This window comes from Phoenix dactylifera, chromosome 3, assembly GCF_009389715.1.
Source record: "Phoenix dactylifera cultivar Barhee BC4 chromosome 3, palm_55x_up_171113_PBpolish2nd_filt_p, whole genome shotgun sequence".
Lineage (NCBI taxonomy): Eukaryota > Viridiplantae > Streptophyta > Magnoliopsida > Arecales > Arecaceae > Phoenix > Phoenix dactylifera.
Genome location: NC_052394.1, coordinates 3,876,123 through 3,897,435, shown reverse-complemented (window position 1 = coordinate 3,897,435; position 21,313 = coordinate 3,876,123). Strand labels below are relative to the sequence as shown.

General features: G+C 38.5%; 1 protein-coding gene across 2 annotated transcripts in view; it reads right to left on the bottom strand.

Moving 5' to 3' along the window:
• Nucleotides 1-378: 378 nt before the first annotated feature.
• Nucleotides 379-21,313, bottom strand: part of LOC103717474 (rab3 GTPase-activating protein catalytic subunit) — a 38,407-nt gene continuing 17,472 nt past the window's right edge. The window contains exons 12-22 of one of the 2 annotated variants that reach the window (XM_008805879.4): nucleotides 18,672-18,800; nucleotides 18,374-18,507; nucleotides 15,972-16,055; nucleotides 15,838-15,890; nucleotides 13,088-13,292; nucleotides 12,922-12,993; nucleotides 10,502-10,541; nucleotides 9,989-10,242; nucleotides 5,532-5,709; nucleotides 4,839-5,050; nucleotides 379-1,478 (exon numbers count right to left, since the gene is read on the bottom strand). In XM_008805879.4, coding sequence (XP_008804101.2) covers nucleotides 1,182-1,478; nucleotides 4,839-5,050; nucleotides 5,532-5,709; nucleotides 9,989-10,242; nucleotides 10,502-10,541; nucleotides 12,922-12,993; nucleotides 13,088-13,292; nucleotides 15,838-15,890; nucleotides 15,972-16,055; nucleotides 18,374-18,507; nucleotides 18,672-18,800 — 1,658 coding nt within the window. In that variant the 3' untranslated portion in view covers nucleotides 379-1,181. The remainder of the gene's footprint in view (nucleotides 1,479-4,838; nucleotides 5,051-5,531; nucleotides 5,710-9,988; nucleotides 10,243-10,501; nucleotides 10,542-12,921; nucleotides 12,994-13,087; nucleotides 13,293-15,837; nucleotides 15,891-15,971; nucleotides 16,056-18,373; nucleotides 18,508-18,671; nucleotides 18,801-21,313) is intronic. The other variant, XM_008805880.4, reaches the window with a different exon arrangement.

Below are 21,313 nucleotides of genomic sequence, written 5' to 3'. Positions count from 1 at the left end.
TTCTTCTTTAAATGGGAAAAAACACCGTAGTCATTTTGAAAAAGCAAAGCCTCATAAAATCGTAGGTGCAAGATCAGCCTTCGTCATCACTTAGTCTGGTTGGGGAGATGATACACATTTGTGCTCCAGAACTAGGCAGTGCCCAACTATTGACAAAATCTTAAGAAATCCAAAAAAAACTCCATTGTTCAAATTACGATACAGTCTGCAACACTGCAGGCTGCCCTCATGGTCCCCGATTCTTATTGCTGTGCCTGCTGCAGCTAATCAGACATTTTTCGAGCAACATACAAAGACTGCCTGGTTATTGCGTTCTTCTACAATTTCCCAGAACTTGATCGAGTGGCAATCGGAGCAACAGGAATAAGATGGTCATCAAGACTTAAAAGACTACAAAGTGCACTTCTGTTGGACGAGGTAGAAGTTCTTATGTGATAGCTTCATCTAGATCAGCAGAAGCAACATTAAGTTAACAGTCCTGTTCAACTTTGTGCAAAATAAATAAAAAAAATACGCATTCACAACTTCCATACACCAGCCAGCCACTGTATTATTTTAATCTACAAAACGACATATAAGATCTATCCGCTTCTGGCCAAACCATATCTCCTGACATCACAGTTTGTCCAAAAGTGCTGCAACTGTCAACTGATGAAGATAGACCCTCCAATGATGGAGGCATCTAGGTTCCTAGCGGACAATGAGAATGGATGGGGAATGAAACTCTTGGATAACAGGATGTCAATAACTAATTGGAATTACCATTGTGCTGCTGACAAGAAGTAATGCCTTGGCTTGACCATGGATAAGTCGGCTCTCCAGCTGTTTAAATGTTCTCAATCATATTCTCCAATTTCAGTGGTGGTACAATGATCAGGACATGTGCATCTTCTTTTAAAGCTTTAGCCTGGTTGTGCACTATCAAGATTCCGGAATGCTTTACTTGTACTGTGAAATGATGACTGAAGGACCTTCCGAAAAATCCTCAATTGAAAAGAATTAGTATTGCTGACACTATCTGATCATGATAAGGCACCTAGCTAGCTTGTCCCATATGCAAGGTCTGCCAACTTGGCTTCTTGGGTGAAGCAAGCCACTGCTAAATCCCTCTAAACAGCTAAAACAAGAGAATCCATCAGCTTAACCGAAATAAAAGCAGACTTTGCTCCAAAGGCGAATATTCAATCCCAAGATGTCACAGATAGGGCAGCTCGAAGATCATTTGACGTTCCACATATATACATTCGATGTGTCTCAATTTCTTCAGTGGTGGCCATGGGAATGTTGCTTCCATAATGACCACTGCTTACTCTATCATAGACTGAGAATATGATCTCCCTTAGGATCGGTTCATGGCCATTTAGAAGGTTGCCCATGCTCAGAACTTTCCTCCAAGACTGGTTGGCAGTGGGTGGTGGAAATAGACTTGCCACAGCATCCCTTTCACGCACCATTACTTGTTGCTTGGTGTCAAAGTCCTATACAAGTCGAAAGGAAGAGAATTATTATTATTTTTGTTGTTGTATTATTATTATTGGACTGGCAACCTGTGCCAAAGACATGGACTAAACTTTATGAACTTTCATATATTAATAAAAGAATGAACGAAAGGAAACAGGGAAGGGAAGAAAACAGGAAAATATTCAAAAGCATGAAAGACAATAAATAATAACTAAAGGTGCATTGCTAAATAATACATTAGTGAACTATCTTATTAGACATAGGTCACCAAAATGGGAATCCATGGTTCAAGACATCATACTTGAAATGCAGAAGCTGATGCGAGTCTGTGACCTGATTGGCCTATCAATGACTAGGCAAAATGAAGAATTTAAAATGGATGAACAGAAACCTCCATGCACAGATAGAGCAATAGGCATATAAGGTCGTGTCATATTGATACATCTGACTACTGTGAGCATTACTTCAGGTGGTCAATGGGATAAATCAGCCTGGAAGACTTGCAGAACAATGGGAAGTCCTAGGTGAGGGCGAACAGCATTGTTTCTGTCCACTTAAGTGGCCAAATGAACGAATACTTAAATGGAAGCCCTTGGTGTAGTATTAAGGTGCCAATAGTTTGCAGATGCAATTGGGTGAAATCTCCTGTGGTGGAGAAAAGAAACACTGCACACTAGCAATGATAGTCAAGTAACTTAAGGACAAAAGGGTGCCTCATAAATTTCAAGGGCTGAACAGTAAGTCAATTGCCTCAGACAGTAGAGGATGACCTTGTATGAAGGGTCAATTGCCTCAGCCACACTTTATTTAAGAAAATAAAACATGATTGATTTCTGAACTCTTAACCAATCCAAAGTAGGTTTATATGAACTAAAAGAAGGTGAATGGAGTTTAAGATTACTCGTTTGTTTGAAAGTTTCTAATACCTACAAGCCTTTTTCCCTTTTATACAGGCTTTGTCATCAACAAACTAAAGTACTTCTGCAAATTATAAAGTACCTTTACAGTTTAGACCTACATGTGAATGCCAAGTATAAAAATTTAAATCCCAAACACAATGAAGTTGGTTTCTTCAATAACTGCTTTTCCTCCAATTCATGTGGTAGTAGAATTCTCAATATATTCCGCCATATGACATGAATTTCATTGAAGTTATCTTCAAGTTGTCTTATATCAGGTGCAAAGTTGGCAACAGAATAATCCTCAACATGTATCCACACCAGAATGAAAAAATAGGGTGAGTTCATCCACAAATTTTTGCTTTTTGAGTGACAATTTTGATCACTATAATGCTTTTTTTAAAAAAAGTACTACAATGTTATCGAGAAAATACTAAAACAAATAAAGAACTGCCAATCTCCCTCTCTCTCTCTCCACCCACACATACACGTACAGACACACATGCACACAAGCAGGCACACATCCATATGTGTAACATCACAGAACTCTTACCTTCTCCACAAATGAACATAGCCATCCACACTCATTTGAGAAGATGACCATCCCGAACTTCTCCCCTAATAACATCACAACAATACAATGGACCCTCTTCGGCTTCACGCATGATTATTTAATTTAGGTCATAACCCAACTTTCCATCCATGATTATGATTTCACATACCTTATAAAAAGATCAAATATCCATTAAACTGCCTCAGTTCACAAGATCAGTACATCTGACTATGGCTTCTCATGTCTTCAATCATTATTAAGCTTCTCAGATTGTATCGTTCACATATAAATCGTGTCTAAAACTAATTTATGATGAGTCAAAGGATATAAGCATGAGGTCAGCCAATGTTCTAGAACGCATCAGACTAACCAAGCCTGGACTCCATTGTCTTTGTTGTCCACATAACCCCTTGACACCTCAAACTCATTTGCCCTACCTTATCATATATTTCATCCATAGCTCTGAACCCTTGTAATGATTCGCTTTCTTTATAATACGGACTTGATAAATGACTTCCTGTTATAGAATGGAATACTTAATAGAGATCACTATTGATTAAATAATGTCACCACACTCTCCCATAAATGCATGATTTAACTCATATTTAACATACAATAATTGGTGCAAGTTTGTTTAGACTTCATACTCAATAATCCAAACCAGAATACTTCTCCAAATCCTGTGATAATTTTCATATTTAAGATTTCATCTACAAATTTAGTTATCGTATCAACCTACTTAATCCATGATTTTCCATTTCTGGGTCAGATATCCCATGAGTTCTAATTGCAACTACTCCCCTTGTATCATTTTCATAGCTTCCTCTGATGACCATATCAACTAATGGCACATGAAAGCCATTATGCATTGTCTCCAGGAACTGAATCATTATTATTCAATAGTTTCCTAACACACATCATTTAGCATTTTCTTTATATTTGCAATTTTGTATATCTTCCATGGTGATTACAGTTTTCCATTTTTAGAGCAGGGTTATGGCCTTGTATATTGTGACATTTATAACCTATCTTTTGTACGTCTCTCCAACTACTCTCCAAGAACCATATTCTTAGAATTTCTTTTAAAAAAAATCATTCTCCACTAAACTTTATGCATGAAGCTAACACATACTTCTATATGGCTACAATTATAGCTAATCTTTTATCAGATTAGGAAGACCGGCATTGTTTAGTTGATGTAAAAGAATTTTTATGACATTTTCCTCAATATATAGCTCCCTAAAAGGTTTTGAAACCTTTGAGCTTAGGAAGATTGGGAGCAATTTCAATTCTCAAAAGTTTGATTTACGATATTGTTTAGAATTTTTCTCCTCAATATATAGCTTCCTAAGGGGTTTGTATTGGAAGCAATTGCAATCTCTGCAAGTGTTGGGAACCTAAGACAGATCTTATTAAATTATTATGATCCCCATATTACATCCCTTAGTTGGCCCATCATTTTTACATCCTCTAATAGGGCCCATCACTGGGTCTGTTAATGTGCAAAACCATTAAAGTTCAATTTAATATATTAACCAGCAGGACAAAAACAAAAGCACCAATAACTGACTTATCATGCAACTATGATTGTAAAATTTATTTATGCTTATCAATCCAGAATAATATATTAAAAAAGAAACAATCTACTTGGTGGTCTTTGATGTTGGGAGTATGAAAAAGCAAATGATCGGTAGTACATTCTACACAACACAGGTTAAATCAATTTTCTCAACGTAGTGACTGAAGCTTAATGTAGGAAGTTTATAATGTGCGCATGACCCAAATTTATGAGATGGAATATAAGATATGCATAAATCAGAAGCCTACAAGGTTATAATGGTGAAACCTGCTCTGTCAAACATGTGCTAAACATATTACAGATTAAAGTAAATGAATTAAAATAAGAAAAGAAGGAATTTATGTACCTCGTCATAGCACATGCTTGTCAAACTGGTTCCCATTTTGGGAAGATAAAAATTGAAATAGTCACTGAAAATTGCTTCAGAAAGACGAGGGGCTTTCAATAACTTGCGATGGATTGAAGCAGCAAGAATCACTAACTTCTCAATGTGCTCAAAAACAAGACAAAGCTGCTTTAGGTCTCCAATCAACTCAGCTTTGTTAGGCCAATGCTTTGCTGCAAGATGAAAAAGATCAAAGAGTTGGAAACTTGCAATTGTGAGAAATTAGTATATAGAATATCTTTGCAATAGTATAGTCTAAGTACCAAGCCAATCACTGTATTCCATTTACATGATGACTGATCTGGTCCATGCATAAGTATAGGGGATTAAAAAAAGCAAAATCAATCTGGAGTTCCTATCTGCATTTAGTAGGCTTTACAAGAAATCCTATTGATAACTGAAAGGATCTTTCATCAACATGATGTCCTAATGACCTAGCCAACATTGGAAAATCTAATTAGATGGTCAGGATTATCATGATAGTACATATTTGTGGTGTGATGACATAAAAATTATTTCAACTAAAACAAAGGAAATAATTTGATATGCGATGCATATTTGCACAAAACAAAAGAAAATTTCAAGCAACTGCATTATTTGGTTGTTTATAAAATTCAAAGCCATGTCATTTTTTTCTTTAACTGAACTGCATACCTTGTAAAGGCTTTAACGAAGATGCAAGCGTAAGATAAAGCTGACTAAGTTTTGTTTTCATGTGTTTATAATCACCATATGCAGTCTGGTTCAGGGTGTCAGCTGATGCTCTAAAGGCAGTGCACACCATTTGCTCAAGCAACTGATGTGGTCTCACAGTTTCGAGATAATGGAGTACCTGCATAAAGGAATTACAAAATTATTTTCTGAAAAAACAGCATCTTTTATGGGAATGCAGAATGAAATGTTAATATCTGCAGATTAACAGTAAATTTAACAAAATAAAAACTCATCCGATAATGCTTCATATTCAAATTACAAATGCATGTTTGACATTCGCCACAAGCAAGAATGATTAGGTATAGATGCCTGACATAATCTGTCTATATTTAAATCAGAGTTCCAATAGGGAGCTGAGAACCAAATTGGTTAGTAATAACAGGTGATTGTTCCTTTTAAAATCCACCAGTATGCTAGAGAAAGATAAACCACAAAGGTTCCAAGTCATAGCAGACCTTCAATGACAAAGAAATATCTAACTAACTAAAGAAATGAAAAAAAAACTATTAATTGCCTCTTAATGCTGTTTCGCAGTCACCTATATCTTTCCTCTTTCCATATATTAATCAAAAATGTGCTCAGCATCGTTTTTTTTTATGCAGGAAAAAGACAATGCAAAAATGTCATGTATCCTACTCTTTCAACTTCAATTTTTTCTCTATGCTTGCCTTCTGATTCTAAGACAAACCTTTCAATAATTCCTCTGCATTACCAAGTTTTAGATTTTGCACTCTAGATTCATACTCCGCTTACCCATCGTTTTCTCCATTTTCTAGTTCACAAGAATGTATAACAGATCTCGAACTTACTTGATTGCATCATGATCCAATCAGATATTTTTCATCTCTCTACCCTTGCTTTTTGCTTTTAAGACACCTTTTCAACCAGGGTCTACAATCTTAGTACTGAAACCATACCTATAAATTATCGGTTCGGTATGGTACGGTAGGTAAGGTATAGTATGCATCCCGTACTGAGACTCCATTTTTGCACTTTTTATCATGATACCACCCAAAATCGAACGGTATGGATCTGTACAAGTCGTTATGGATCTATATAGGTCGGTACGGTACGGTACGCACCCTAATTTGGAGCGATACTAGGTGGAACAAGTCGATACAGGATCTATACCAACCAGACTGATGTTCTTATATCGGTAGTTCGGTACCGACCCGGTAAGGTATGGTACACCTCAAACCTAGTGGTTTGAGCCGGTACGGCCAACATTGCTTTCAACAACTCTACCTTCACAACTTTTTGATTTCTCACTATAGTTTATATACTCCTTAGTCCTTACCCATTGTCCTCTCCAGTTTTTTAGTTTCAGTTATAAAGTTGTGCAAAGGATCTTCAATTTTACCTGATTGTTGAATGCTCCAATCAATATGAGAAGAAACTGAAACATTATCCCTCTAAACAATATCTTGCTGCAACCATGGTATGTCGTACCATACCGAATCAGATGGTACCGAACGTACCGTACCGATTCAGTACTAGTACCTGTACCGGTGGCGTACCAATCCTCGGTACGCCAAAAGAACCGCATATCGTACCGTACCAATACTATGCTAGTGTGGCACCGATACGGGGTTCGGTATCGAGACGACGAACCTTGACTGCAACCATGCTATTGAACAAATATAGACTCCCGACAATCTTATTCATGATCTAGTTCAATTCTTTGAATATAAGATTACTTTTGTTATTTCAAGAATCCTTTCAACACTAAGAGGCAAGCACCTTCCCTTTCCTTTTTCTAAAAAGATCACCTTTCTAGTTAATGGTATTAATCCCCACTATCAGGATCCAACCAAAATCAAACTGGTTTGGTTTTAGGAATCTTTTTCTTTTTCTAACATTTTCACTTTTCCAGCTGTTAGTATTACCAAGACCCAATCCAATTTGTACCAATTTGGTTCAAGTTACAAGAAACCACCTATCCATCCTATTGTTCATTTGACACATAAGATCCCCTTTTGAAGATCTCTTTTGCATCCTTAAATCATTGGCCCTTCTAAAGGGATCATTACTTCTTATATCTGCTTTTATGACTCAACAATTTTAGGCAAGCAAATCTTGTACGTATCTTCCCAAATTTGCTCTCCTTCCTCTTTTCTTTTAAGTGCTCAACATATAAGTAACATTATTTTTCCTCTTGCTTATGGGCTCATCCACACACTTATCAAGCATGAAATGTTACAAGTGGATTTGTTTGGGCTGCAAATCTGAGAAGTTCAGTCTGATCACATTTCTGTTTGCACAACAAATTAGGTCCAACCCAACGCATTAAAACTGGGGTCTGAGAGTAAAGCAAAAAACAAAAAGAGGGCAGGGTTCATTGGAGTCAGGTTTGTCAACTGAAATTTGAGGCCCAACAGGATTGTCAAATTAGTGACACAGTTCGCCGATTGGTGCTCAAACAATGCAGACAGCGTAGCAAATGTAGGAATCAGATAATAGTTTGCAGCAGCATAATGAATTTATGGGCTTTAAACAAAATTGCAAGATAATTTTACCAGCTAAGGATAACTAAATGATCACCTAAGTCTAGAAGAGTCAGCACTCCATGGATGTCATTCCAAATCTTGATTCCTTGTGGAGTCAACCCCAATGATTCTCTTGAATTATACAATAGATCAGCACTTTAATACCTCACAAGGTTGCTCAATCAGATCCTTGAACTAAGCAATAAGGTCCCTTCTGGACTATGGAGTCATCACCATAGGAGAATTAGCACCACAAAAAGAAATGACAAAGAAGCTCACATATTTAGTTTCATTATTCAGCTCTAACAAAAGTGAGGTACAAATGGTCTATTTTAGATTTTAGAGTCCTTTACATTGCTTAGGACTTGTTGGTATCATTATAATGCAACACGGACTTAAAACACAACAAAGAAAAAAGAACTATTAGAACTAAAACACATCCTAAGGCAGTTTAAGTCCCAACATTGATATCAGACACAAAAAACCAGATGTAACCAAAGTCAGATACATCCAATGCATAGACTTAGGAATTGGATGGACCACTGCCACCGTTCCTACTTGAACTCAAGTTGACATGACGCTGACATAGGGCTATTTGATGCTATGGTAGCTGCATTGGATGCAAAATCCAAATCAGGCCATTTTTAAAATTTTAATTGCCTCTTGGCCTCTCCAATCTAAGCATCTGCAGTGGCAGAGACATATGGAATACAAGGGGGAATTTATCACCCTATTAGGTTGGGTTCAGACACAATCAGACCCCATATATTTGGATTAGGGCAGAATCATTGACAGATCAACTAATGCAAAACAAGCTCGCATCCATGCCAGATTGTTCGTCTTCGTATACTTTTGAGCCATGGTAAGTTAATATAAAAATGCATTTTCTTTATAAGAATAATATTTGACCTAATCCCAAAATATATCATTTCAAATCAAAGGAAATACCGAAACAGGAAGAAGGCGAAGAGAGACTTTAAGGCTAGGCACCCTTAAGCCACCCCCTTTTCACATATTTTTTGTATGCTGCAATCAAGTTCTTGATCAAATGTTCCTTGCTATTATTCTACAAGATGGTGCAGTTCTACAGCTCTACTTATGACATCTAAAGATTATATCTAGTGTTAGTTTAAGATGAAACACTTTTCTTAGTTTACTTTTTTGTGTTAAGGTTTCTTCCTAAATGTATTACTTTAAGAGAAATAACATACATGCACCTCAACTGTAATTAACAATTCAAGAAATACTGCATAAGATCTTCATCTGAAGATTCATTATATCATCACTTGGCAAGCAGTCTACTTGAACATCTCATGATTTGGGGATGATGCATGCTTTTGATATGATCAAACAAGTTTTTCTTGTTTAATTCAACTATGTGGATCTCCTAAACACCTTTACAGTGCCATTTCATGCTCGCTTCCCTTGTCATTCTCATTCTCTTAACTTTAGGTATGCTCTTCAATCATGATTTAGTTCATTATCTTATTTGTAAATAAGTAGCTTCTAGATATTTCTTGACACTCTCATCCATTGGAGGTGTAAGAAGCAAGAAGTTGTCTTCCTTTAACATGCTTATGTATGTTACATGACACCTCACACTCAATTAAGATAGACCTTTTAGCATTATCAACAAGTTAGATGACTCCATCTTTACCACCTCAGAAGTGTTACTTTGATTGCTAACAATTTCATTTGTCACAAGCAGGCAAATCATGTTGGCAAAGATGATTACTTCCTTCCAACTAACTTCAGCCACATTTCCACTTCCAACCTGCTCGACTACATATTAGACAAACCACTTCACAAGGACACATACTTGTTCAGCTTTTATGTGTATATTAGGAAACCTGCAATACCAGATCAACTATTGATTAAGAAGGGGTGCTAATAAGTAGATAACATAAGTACCTTTTCCCCTTCTCTAATTGGGTCAAGAAGAGGCTTCTGTTCAGAGATAGGCAAAGCTGGAGAATCATTCCATATCTGCCGCCATGAATTCCCATGTTCAGACATACGCTGTGAAAGTTTTCCATGAGGCCGCCAACTCATGTCATCTCTGGATTTGTCTTCCATTTCATCATCCTCCCAGTCACCAGGCGAATGCCACCGAATAAAATCTTCAAATATTGCACCCGGATTTGCAGCTTTGAATGCAGACATGTCTAGTTGAAAATTTGTGAGTCAAGTAAGACAAAAGGCATTCATAGGTTATTGAATAAAGGGGATGGATTGATTACAGCATCATATGAGAAAAGTCAACTAAAAAGAGCATCTGGATTTGGAAAAAAACAAAAACTTAAAGAAGATCAGCATAAGTGAACAAACAGTAGGATGACTTCTCAACCACAAGTATCAGTTTAAAACAAATTGCCGATGATATTATGACATAATCAAACTACGCATATAGTTCTTTGAACTTACCAGAAGATAATACATCTCTCTCCAATTGACCAGAGAAGCTCTGCAACAAAGAAGAGAAAGGGTCAAATGTTATTCCATTGATTGCATTTAATAAACAAAGAATCAAGCAGCAAGTTGATGGTCGACAACATTAATCTGCCAGCTGTTCCGGTCAAAACATCTGTCTCAAATAATGTCTTCAAGTCAAAAAATCTCAATAGTGTTTAATCACAAACAAACTTGAAAGAAAACCTAAGGAAGAAATGTTGGGAAAATAAATAACTGAGAATCATGACCCACAGCAGCATTAGCAACAAAAGTAATAGAGGTGATAACAATCATAATAATAACAAAAGCAATAGACTGACAAGAGGGAAATATATCATCAATAGCAATACTTATAGTATGAAATGCATGAATGCATCTTTTAGTTCATACTGGAAAAGAATAGGTATAACAATATGCAGAATACATAAAAACAAGGATGATTTGTCATGAGAATCCCGTACAAGGCAAGAAATTCACAACAAACTGCAGATTAACTCTAAATGGATTCACATGCTTCAAATTAGATCCAATAACCTGAAGGTCTTGAATATGAGCCCAAATGCTAATGAATCCTTGGGATTTATGTTGGAACCCCAATTAAATCCAGAGGAAGCTGCTTCTTTGAGGTTTAGGGGTGACCATCTGATTTAGTTCAATATTCTCGACCTGCTACCAGTTTTTTTCTCCAGTTTGATCCCATAAAATGGGTCGCAAGAGATTCAATTGGAGAGCCATGTTCTCTCGATTGGGAGAAGGTAACTAGGTGATCAGGTGAACTAGGAGCTTAGTTTTTGCTCCATCTTGATACAGTTAATCAAACTTTTATCGTGCTGCACGTTGCTGTGAACATACCTCACATCCTATTAGGCAGGCCATGGATCTTCCATGAAGAAGCAGTTCTGCTGTGAAAGAAAACTACTAATGACTTATCTCAGTTACAAATGAGGAGTCCTCTCCATTTTATGGTTCGCTAAGCTGACCCTAAGGGCTCGTTTGGTTCGCGGGAAGCATTTTTCCTTCAAGAAAAATGATTCCTAGGATATAGATTCCTAGGAAGAAAATGCCTGAAAATGTACTTTTGGCATGTTTGGTTAAACATGGAAAAGTGACAGATTTTCAGAGTGCTTATGTTTGGTTGACCATCCACTTTCCTGAAAAAGTTATGTATAATTTCTATTATACCTTTAATAAAAATTAGGTCTTTAATGCCTCTTTAATGCTGAAGGGCCTTTTTGGAAAAAAATAAAGATGGAGTGATTTCCGCCTCATAGGAAAGTAATTTTTCCATGTTTCTCATTGGAAAGAATTTTCCAATGTTTCTCATGGGAAAGACTTTTCCATGAAATATGGAAATCATATTCCCATGGGAATACAACTTTTCCATCTCTCTCCTTTGAAAACTCCAACCAAACCAAAGGCATTTCATTACTTTCCCGTTGACCACACTTTCCCCCTTCCTTTTTCCGCGAACCAAACGAGCTCGAAGGATGAAAGCTCGTGCCAGGTAACAGGCACTTAATGACCAAGAACCCAAAATAATCAACACTACACAACTTGCACATGCATGTATGAATATTTCCAGTAAGTATTAAAAGTTATTTTGAATGTCTTGAATCCTTTTGCCACCTTATAGCATCTCAGATGCTTCTAATCTTTCAGATTTCTCAAACAACTCGACATCGTGGCATCTTTTTCTCAATTTGCCTTGTTTCCTTGAAATATTTCCAGTAAGTTTTAAGAGTTATTTTGAATGTCTTGAATCCTTTTTCCACCTAATAGCATCTCAGATGCTTTTAGTCTCTCAGATTTCTCAAACAAGTCGACAGAGTGGCATCTTTTTCTTAATTTGCCTTGTTTCCTTCCATGCATGCATGTCACAAGAAAAAAACTATTTCCTAGCCTTTTGTCATGTTGCTCAGCATGCTGTGTGTCCACATTTGAGAGTGCTGTCTTTGCAGCAGATTGTGACAACTGACAATGCTCTAGAAGCCACATTAGATGAAGTTCCCACATCATAAGCCTGCCAAACAACAATTCACACCCATAACAGATTGCCAGAAACCAAACAAACGCATTTGCTGGCGATGCAGAAGCAAATCAATTTAACAGGAGATGCTTCAAAGAAGATGCAAAAGCTCCAGATAACAGCTGCTACCAAGTGTCTATGGAAGCAAATCTCAAACAACATTAAATCTATGAAGAAAGTTCTTGAATTAGGACAACATGATAGTGAAACTGATGACATGACTAAAAAGTAACTCATTACTAAAGTAATAAAGCAACAAGACATACTTCAGCAATATTCCTCATAACGTCAAATGTTTGTTGGATAAATGGGCTCAGTAATATGGAGAAAAAGAAATAGCCAACATGATGAAGGAAATGAAACTTACAAATGCATCACCAAAAGCTTCAACAGCACGCAGCCTTTCTTCATGCATATCTTCTGTCATAATGGGTGCATCCTAAAAGTCAAAAACTAGGTAAGACTTGTTCAGCACACTAGAAAGCTGCATATCTGTGTTCAAGAATGAAAGAATAAAAGTGTTGAACAAAAACCTGTGTGTATGGAGAATGCATTTCTTGAAATGAATTCAAGAGCATCATGGACCCCACAACACCAGCTGATCCCTTCCTTACTTGATCTACTGGTTGCAGATTCGTAGATGGTATCACATCGTTAGGATCCTTACTCAAGCTTATTCTGGTTTGTTTTGGTCCTTTTGGATCATGTTGCCAGTCCGATCTCAAAGAACTGTAATAACTAATAAACAAATTTTTGAAAAAACTTGCTCCAAGAAATGGACTCATAAAATACTGAATTTAATGGGCATGCCATAGAACATAGCCTATCTTGAACTGGAGTTGAACTAGACATAAGATATATGTAGCTGTTAAGCAGCAATATAACAAAATATATAAATGCGAATTCAACCTCACCTGCTATTTCAAGCTTCAAATTTTCCCTCATATCACCATGAGTAGTTGTGGTCATTAGAAAAAGAATGCTCAGAAATGAAAATTTGTATCTGCTATGAAGTTGCACAGTAAAGAAAAAGGAAAGTAAAACAGGTGGTTGCCAACCTGCTGACTTGATAAGTATATCAGCAAGCCAAGGTAAAGGTATAACGTAGATATTGCGCTTATAATCACCAGCAGAAGTAAAAAAGCCTAAGCTCATCAAATTGGGCCAACTTAATCATACCATCTTAGCAAAATTTCCTATCAGAAGCCATAGTCTCCATTATGGTAATATTCTTTAGTGTTGAATTTATATTAGATTCCCATTCCCCTAATAGAAAATTTAGCCCATCTCATCATTTAAGCTTGGGCCATCACCAATTTTCCATCTCAACCAACATTTAATTATTTTATTCTTTGCTATTTTAATTACTCAGCTTCCTCCAATCTACTCTTTTTTTTTTAATATACCTTCTTGATGTTACCATTCATCAACTACATTTCTCTTTCATGTCTTCCTCATTGTTTAAAAACAACCCATATAATAGGCAAATAATTCATCTCATGCTTCGTTGTATATCATATTATTCTTAGCAAAGATTTCCCCACTTCATCCCAACATTTGGCAATTACAGAAGAGATCAAAAGGCATCTTTACATTGATATGTTGCCTGACATCCACTAGATATGAACTCATCTCCATAAGATCCATGAAATATGGTTGCAATAGTGTATTGCTTTCTCCCAAAAAAGAATGCTATTTGTTGACTAGCCACATTTCCATCTCTGTTAAAATTTGACTGGAGAGAGACTGGTAACCACTTAAAAAAAGCCTAAGGGCATTTTGGAAAGAAAAATTGTCGGACAGAGACCTTTAGTTTTAGAGAATTTCCACATTCAAAACTCACAGATCTTTAATATAGTATAAATATTGCTTTATGGGAACACCAAGGATATCTGACCTCATTCATGCTTCCTTTTGTGCGTAGATTTGCAAGATGGAATCCATGTGCAAATTTAATATTAAGATGATTATTTGCACTCATAAGGAGGGATTGCCTCATCAACTTCCAGCATGTACCAAATTATTTGGTGAGGGTTACAGACTTGTATGTTATAACATCAAGTTAATACACATGGAACATGAGTCATCTTAAGCAAACCAAGGAACTTGAGGATAAGTTCCATGCAGCAAAAACTATTGATGTGGGAACGGGGGGACCAGCCTATTAAAAACCAGGGAAAAAACTGCATGTCTAATTCAGGTTCAAGTGTTCAACAGATGAAAATCAAACATTATTTGTTAAGTAGATGGTACTTTTTAGATTAAGATTTCAATTTTTGTGTTGGTTTAATGTTTCTAAAACCTAAGTAGCTCCAAATAACTGTAAGTTCTTCAAGTGTATGGACAAAGTATCAGGAACAGTAGTGACGACTGTGCACTTAGTTGCATTACTCTAATCCTACATAAGTAAAAAACCACCTTAGTTTTCGGTACTATGTCCAGATAATTCCAACCTAAATTAGAGTATATTTTGGTGGGGAGGAGGCAATTATTGATTTCTTTTTTCAGTTAACTAGTTCTTTCCTCCTCTCCAATTTCAATATTTATCTTCCTCTTGCCATTGCGAGTTTGAACTCCTATTAACTGCATTATTTCATTGTGCAATAAAAAGCAAGATACTGCTGCAATGGCTAGAATGTCAGCTTTTGCAAAGATAATCTGTAAACTCAAGGCAAAATTGATACGAAATCTAGACATGTCTAAACTGTGGAAACCGAAGTACATGATAGATTGACGATAGGGAAATTCTTCATATGTTCATTTATGAAGCAGAGTTATTCACAAAATTGGAGGTGGTTGATTTGACGTTGTATTTAGAAAGTTGGACATCACAGTACCTACACTCCAACATGAAGGGAACAGGTGTCAAATATTTTTGCATTCTTTAGCCCTACATTGTAGCTATGTAGAGGGGATAAATAGTTGCAAACAAGATAGGGAAATTAAATACATGGAACAGATTTTTGCTCTAGTAGTGTAGCATTTTGTTGATTTAATAGGACTTGCAGGAAAGAGGAAAGGGAAAGAGGAAAAGGGGGCAGAAAGGGAGGAAGGAGGTACACTGCACTATACCACACTTGTCCCCCAATTTTACTAACAATATCTGAATAAATGACTTAAAAATAATTTATTAAAATGCATTCACTCAAATCACAATTACTCATAGATCAACAAAGACCAAAGAAGTGGATAGACTAATGGAAGGCATGATAAAACAGCATTTCAGGTAATGTCATTAAATTTCACAAAAATGTAAGGTAATATGCTCAATTGCCAACCGCACCTGTCGCTTTTATCATCCATAGGCTCCTTATGCAGATCAACTTGGAAGTCCACCTGTATTTCAAATCAGAGGATTGATGCCCATTCTTGATGTGCAAAATAAGATAAAAGAGAAGAACAGATATTGAACAGTACCTTACTATCACTAGAATTGTGGTCTTTATTTTCAGTACAATTTGGATGATTGAACAAGTTCTTCTTCCTAATGCATATAGCAAGCTTACAGGTACAAACAAACAAAAAACAAATGAATATGCTGATTTTGAACAAAAATATTTTCAAGAAAAGTTGCAATGATGCATCAATGAAGCTGTTCTGATCATAAAGAATATGCTCAATAATTGTTATACCACGTGAAAATTCCTTTCAGTTTGACAGCGGCAACCTTGATAATTTGCCTCTGTTAGGTATTCTTGATCCCTCAAATGATAAATAGCCGCATTAATCCTAGGTAGACATCACTTATAACTAGGATAAATTAATAAAACTTTCACCTAAGAACTAAGGCTTGTTAGAAAACCCCAAGGGCTGTAGTTTAACTACCTTACTTATAAGCACATGGAATAAAAATTATTACAGCCTACCAGCTAACAACATAATACTTTGTTGAGACTTATGAAGTAACATGGTATGAACTTTGGCAGGTTAGACCTTGCTGCTGAGTATTCAGACAAGCAGAGGGTACTAGGAAAATTCTAAATTTCATCATGCAGGACAGCTAATCAGCAAACTTACATATTACATCAGCAGATTCATAGTTGATAAGTTTAGTATATCTAAAACTTCTTTCTTTTCCCAAGAAAATGCTGTACTTATATTATTTTACTAACTGTTTTAACAGCTGGATCAACTGGCGGCAGTATCTTGAGTTTGCAGTTGCCAATCGATGGTATTATAGCACAGCACATCACCTCTGCTAGACCATTTGTTCTAGGAAATTATTTTGAACTTACCTCTGCCACAAATATCTTTCCAGATTTGGTGAGGACTAGTGTGACATACATGTCATGCAGAATGCTTACAGTATGTAACATAGAAGAGTCCATATGCAAGAACAGCGCCAGCCAAAGAAGCATGGTGGGTGCACTATTATAGGTGGCAATGCTACATAAGTTTTGTGCTTGGAGCCACATCCAACTTCGAGTTCTGAATAATCTCTATAAGATTCATGATTTGTCTAATTTTGCTTCGCTGTCTCCAGATAAGATTTTTCATTATTTTTTGTCTGCTATCAACCTGTGGTTGTTCCCAAGGCTCGCCGGACCGACCGTAACGGCGTACCGGTCAACACTGGCACCGGTACGGTTCCGGTTCGGTACCGGCTTGGAACTGGTACCGAACCGGAGCCGCGCACGCAGCCCCGCGCACGCGGACATAAAAAAAAAAACAACACGTCCGCGCGCGTCCGCAGACGCGTCAAATGCCACTTTGTGGCAGTAAATGGCCCATGCGGGCTGGCAACCCGCATGGGCACAGTGCCCCGCATGGAGAAACGCGCGCGGGCGCGATTCCTGCACGGAGAATCGTGCATCGGCGAGCGTTCTCCGCTCGTGCGTCCGCACGCGATTCCCAAAAAAAATCACTGCGTCCGCGCGGGCATTTTTGTGGTATTAAATGGCCCACGCGGGCTGGCAGCCCGCGTGGGCACAGTGCCCCGCGCGGGCGCAATTCCCTACTGGGGAATCGCGCAAGGGCGCGGTTCCTGTGCGGGGAATCGCGTGCAGGCGCGCGTTCTCCGCTCGCGTATCCGCGCGCGATTCCTAAAAAAAAATAACAAGCCCATGCGGGTTCCAGTTGCGTAGGCGCTCTTCCCCGCGCGCCCACGTGCGGAAAAAATGTGCTTGTACTGGTGCGAACCGGTACAAGTACAGCACCAATCGATTCCGACCCAGTTTGGGTCAAAACCGTTTTTATACGTTGTACCGTACCGGTGCTCGTCGGCACCGGTTCGGTACAGGCTGAACCAACCGGAACCGGTCGGTTCAGCCATACCTTGGTTGTTCCCATGTAAAGCTTACTTCTGAATTTAATTCATATAACCAGGAATATAAAAGGTCTACAATTATCAATACAACTTTTTTGAGAATAATAGATTAACTAAGTTGAATATTTGTCATCATTGTTTGTACAAAGAGAAAATTGAGGCTCCACTAATGTACAGTACAAACACGAATTGCAGGATCAATTATTTCTTAAATTTGCATGGTGAAATCTTATCACACTTCAAAGATGTCGCCTTTTCTATTACAGGCTACTTACATCAGGCTAATGATGTCTTCCCTGAACATCTAGAAATGAAGCTTTTAACAGCAATAACTTGTCAGTCATAATACATGCAATTTAAAAGCAGCAGATTTTAGAAGCACATGATTCACAAATAACCCAACCATGTGCCTCTCAAGGCATCCTATCACAATGGGTCATAAGCAGAAACAAATAATGAGCTTACCTAATCACATGCCAGAAAAAACCGATAATAAATCTAGTGCCTCGAGAAAGACAAAATACCAAGTGTGGTTAAAATGCAAAAAAAATACCATTTGCAACTTTTGATGTATTAGACAGGTAGAAAGGTCAATGTTGGGATTGATTGACATTCGTGGTAAGGGCTGTGACTCCTCCCAGCACCACCGAACTTCCCGGACAAATTCAATCCAGAGGAATGCTATTGCTAATTATCATAAAAAAGAAAACCAGCAATCTTCAATTAGCAATCTTTATTTTGTAGACACTTTCAAAAATATGAGCAGATCCATTATGGCCAGGCTAAATTAATGCAATAAATGAAACACAGCATTCCCCCTCAAAGCACAATATTTATTTTCAGATACTAACCGCGTATATTGCAGCTTCCAAACCAGAGCGAATGCAAACAAAATTGGGCAAATAGAGAATCCAAAGGTGCACCTTTGATAGCACGAGAATATTTGTTTTCAAGTTCTACACAGTCTGAACCTTGAATTCCTGAGGATAAAACAGTTAATGCAATTGATTAGCCACAGTACAGTTGGAAAAGAGGAAAACAGTTATATCCATAAGATGAACAGATATAACAAAAACCATAACCAACAAGCCTTATATTAACAATTTTGGACTAACATTACTTCTATGTCATTCTTCCTATTGTAATTACCACCTCTATGATACATGCCCTTTCTAAGTCTTTCCAAGCTACTTCCACCAATGTTAAAGATCCTGTTTGCAGTCCCCTTGCTGAATCCAAAATCAGAAAAACAAGCCCCTAGGTTAAGACACGCATATCATTTCCTTCCGTTAACTTCCTCAGCTGTGTCATTCACACAATTCTTTAAGGCGCTCATTTCTAACCTATCCTTCTTGCTTTTATACAAGCCCTCTTTAGTGAAAAGTTCTATGATCCATACATTAGAAAGCATCATTATAATATCATGATTCGAGGCACTTCTCCATTTTATCCATGCCACTCTTCCAAAGTTTTCCTCCATAATTTTCAGAATGGCTTTTACTCTTGTTCTCACTCATTTCCCAACTAAACAACCCTTCTCAGTCACTTCAATCAAGGGAAAATTAATGGGCAAATCTAAAAGACACCTCTCGGCTTTAAAAAAGTTTCAAACAGGTCCTTCAAGTTTGTAGATTATTCCAAACTGGTCATTTGACTCCCCGACCAGCGGACAACGTTAGTCCACTGTTTCATATGACGAAAATGCCCTCTGTCTCTTTTAGCCTATTCCAACATCTTTTTAAGATCTATACAAGTGAATGTATAATCCAGATCATCCACATCGTCGCTTTGAGATCTGTACAGGAGATGAATATTCGGATCATCCACACATATGCTTTGAGATCTATGCAAACCGATGAATATTTGGATTACTTCAAGATTTACATAGGTGGATGAAATCCACTAATCACTTTGAGATCTGTGCAGGCGGAAAAATATTTGAATCATCCATGCAGTTGCTTGGAGATCTGTACATACAAATAAATATCTAGCTTTTTTCGAGATCTATGCAGGTGGATGAATAATCTCGATCATCCACTGATCTCTTTAAGATCCATGCAGACAGATGAGCATCTAGATCATCCGTGATTGCTTTAAGATCTACGCAAGCGGATGAATATCTGGATCATCCATAGTTGCTTTGAGATCTATGCAAGTGGATGAATATTTGGATCATGGCAGTTTCTTTAACATCTATGCAAGCATCATTCCCTTCGAATTGCCTCTTCTCTTCTTCCTCTTCCTCCATGTTGCCATCAATGGAGAGCACATGCGGTAGCACCGATGAGCCTCTTGCGACAACATTGGCATGCCACTCCCCCTCAACTTTAGCAAATCGCTCTCTTCTCCCCAAAATCCAAGGCTTCCCACCTCCAAAACCCTAATTTCCCCAAATATCTCAATCCCGGGCTTCGAATTCCACCCTAATGATCTCCAGAGTGGCATAGTTCAACCTATCCGGCCACCCCGATCCATTCTCACCCCACCAAGCCCCGATCTCTCAAGCTCAAACCATCCATAGCCCCTGCACCCTCTCGCCTCCGTTGGCAGTGTTGGATCTCCGACAGCCGAAGCCCCCCGTTGAGGGAGGCGGCACCAATGGTGATTGCAGTGGAGGAAAAGCCCCCGTCTCCCCACCCTACCCCCCAATCTCCTCGTTTGCACGAATCTTGGTTGTGCAGATGGATGAATAATCTTGATCTTTACAAAGATACCTCCCTTCACCTGTCCTAGCAGGCAAGTGAATCTCTGACTCTCTCAATGATTTGCATTCCCTACATAATTAATATATTGCATGTAATATATCCTTCCGACCAAAGTACGCAAAACCGACCGAACCGACGTACCGGTGAAGACCAGTACCGAACCGTTTCCGCTTTAAAAAAAATGCACAGACGCGTGCACGCATGGTCTGCCGTACCGGTCCGTACCGCCCGGTACGTACCGGTCCGGCCTGGGACCGGTACCGGATCAGCGTGGAATCCGGTACCGGTAGTTTACTGTTGAAGAATCGGTACGGGACCGGTTCGGACCGGTACGGGACCGATTTCATACCGGTTTGGGCCGCCACCGGTACGCCGACTGGTACCGGTACGGCGGACCTTGCGTGCGCGTCCTCGTTCGGCCACAGAGTGGCATTACGGAAATCGCTGACCCGTGCGGGGAACCGCGCGCGCGATTTCCTGCGCGTGGATGCGCGGTTTGCACCGTGTGGAATGTGTGCAAGCACAAGTCAGGGACACGTTTCCCCACTCACACCCGCGCCCCCGCGCGCGGGCCTCTCTCCTTTTTTTTTCCTTCTCCTGTTCTTCTTCCCGACCCTTCTCCTCCTCTCCTTCCCGACCCTTCTCTCCTTTCTTCTCCTCTCTCCTCTTCTCCTCTTCTCTCTTCCCCCTTCTACCGCAAGCAAAGAAGGGGCCGAAACCGTACCGGAGAACGAGTGATCCTCGTCGGCCCGAGGGAGGAGGTAGGCTTCTTCTTCTTCTCCTCTCTC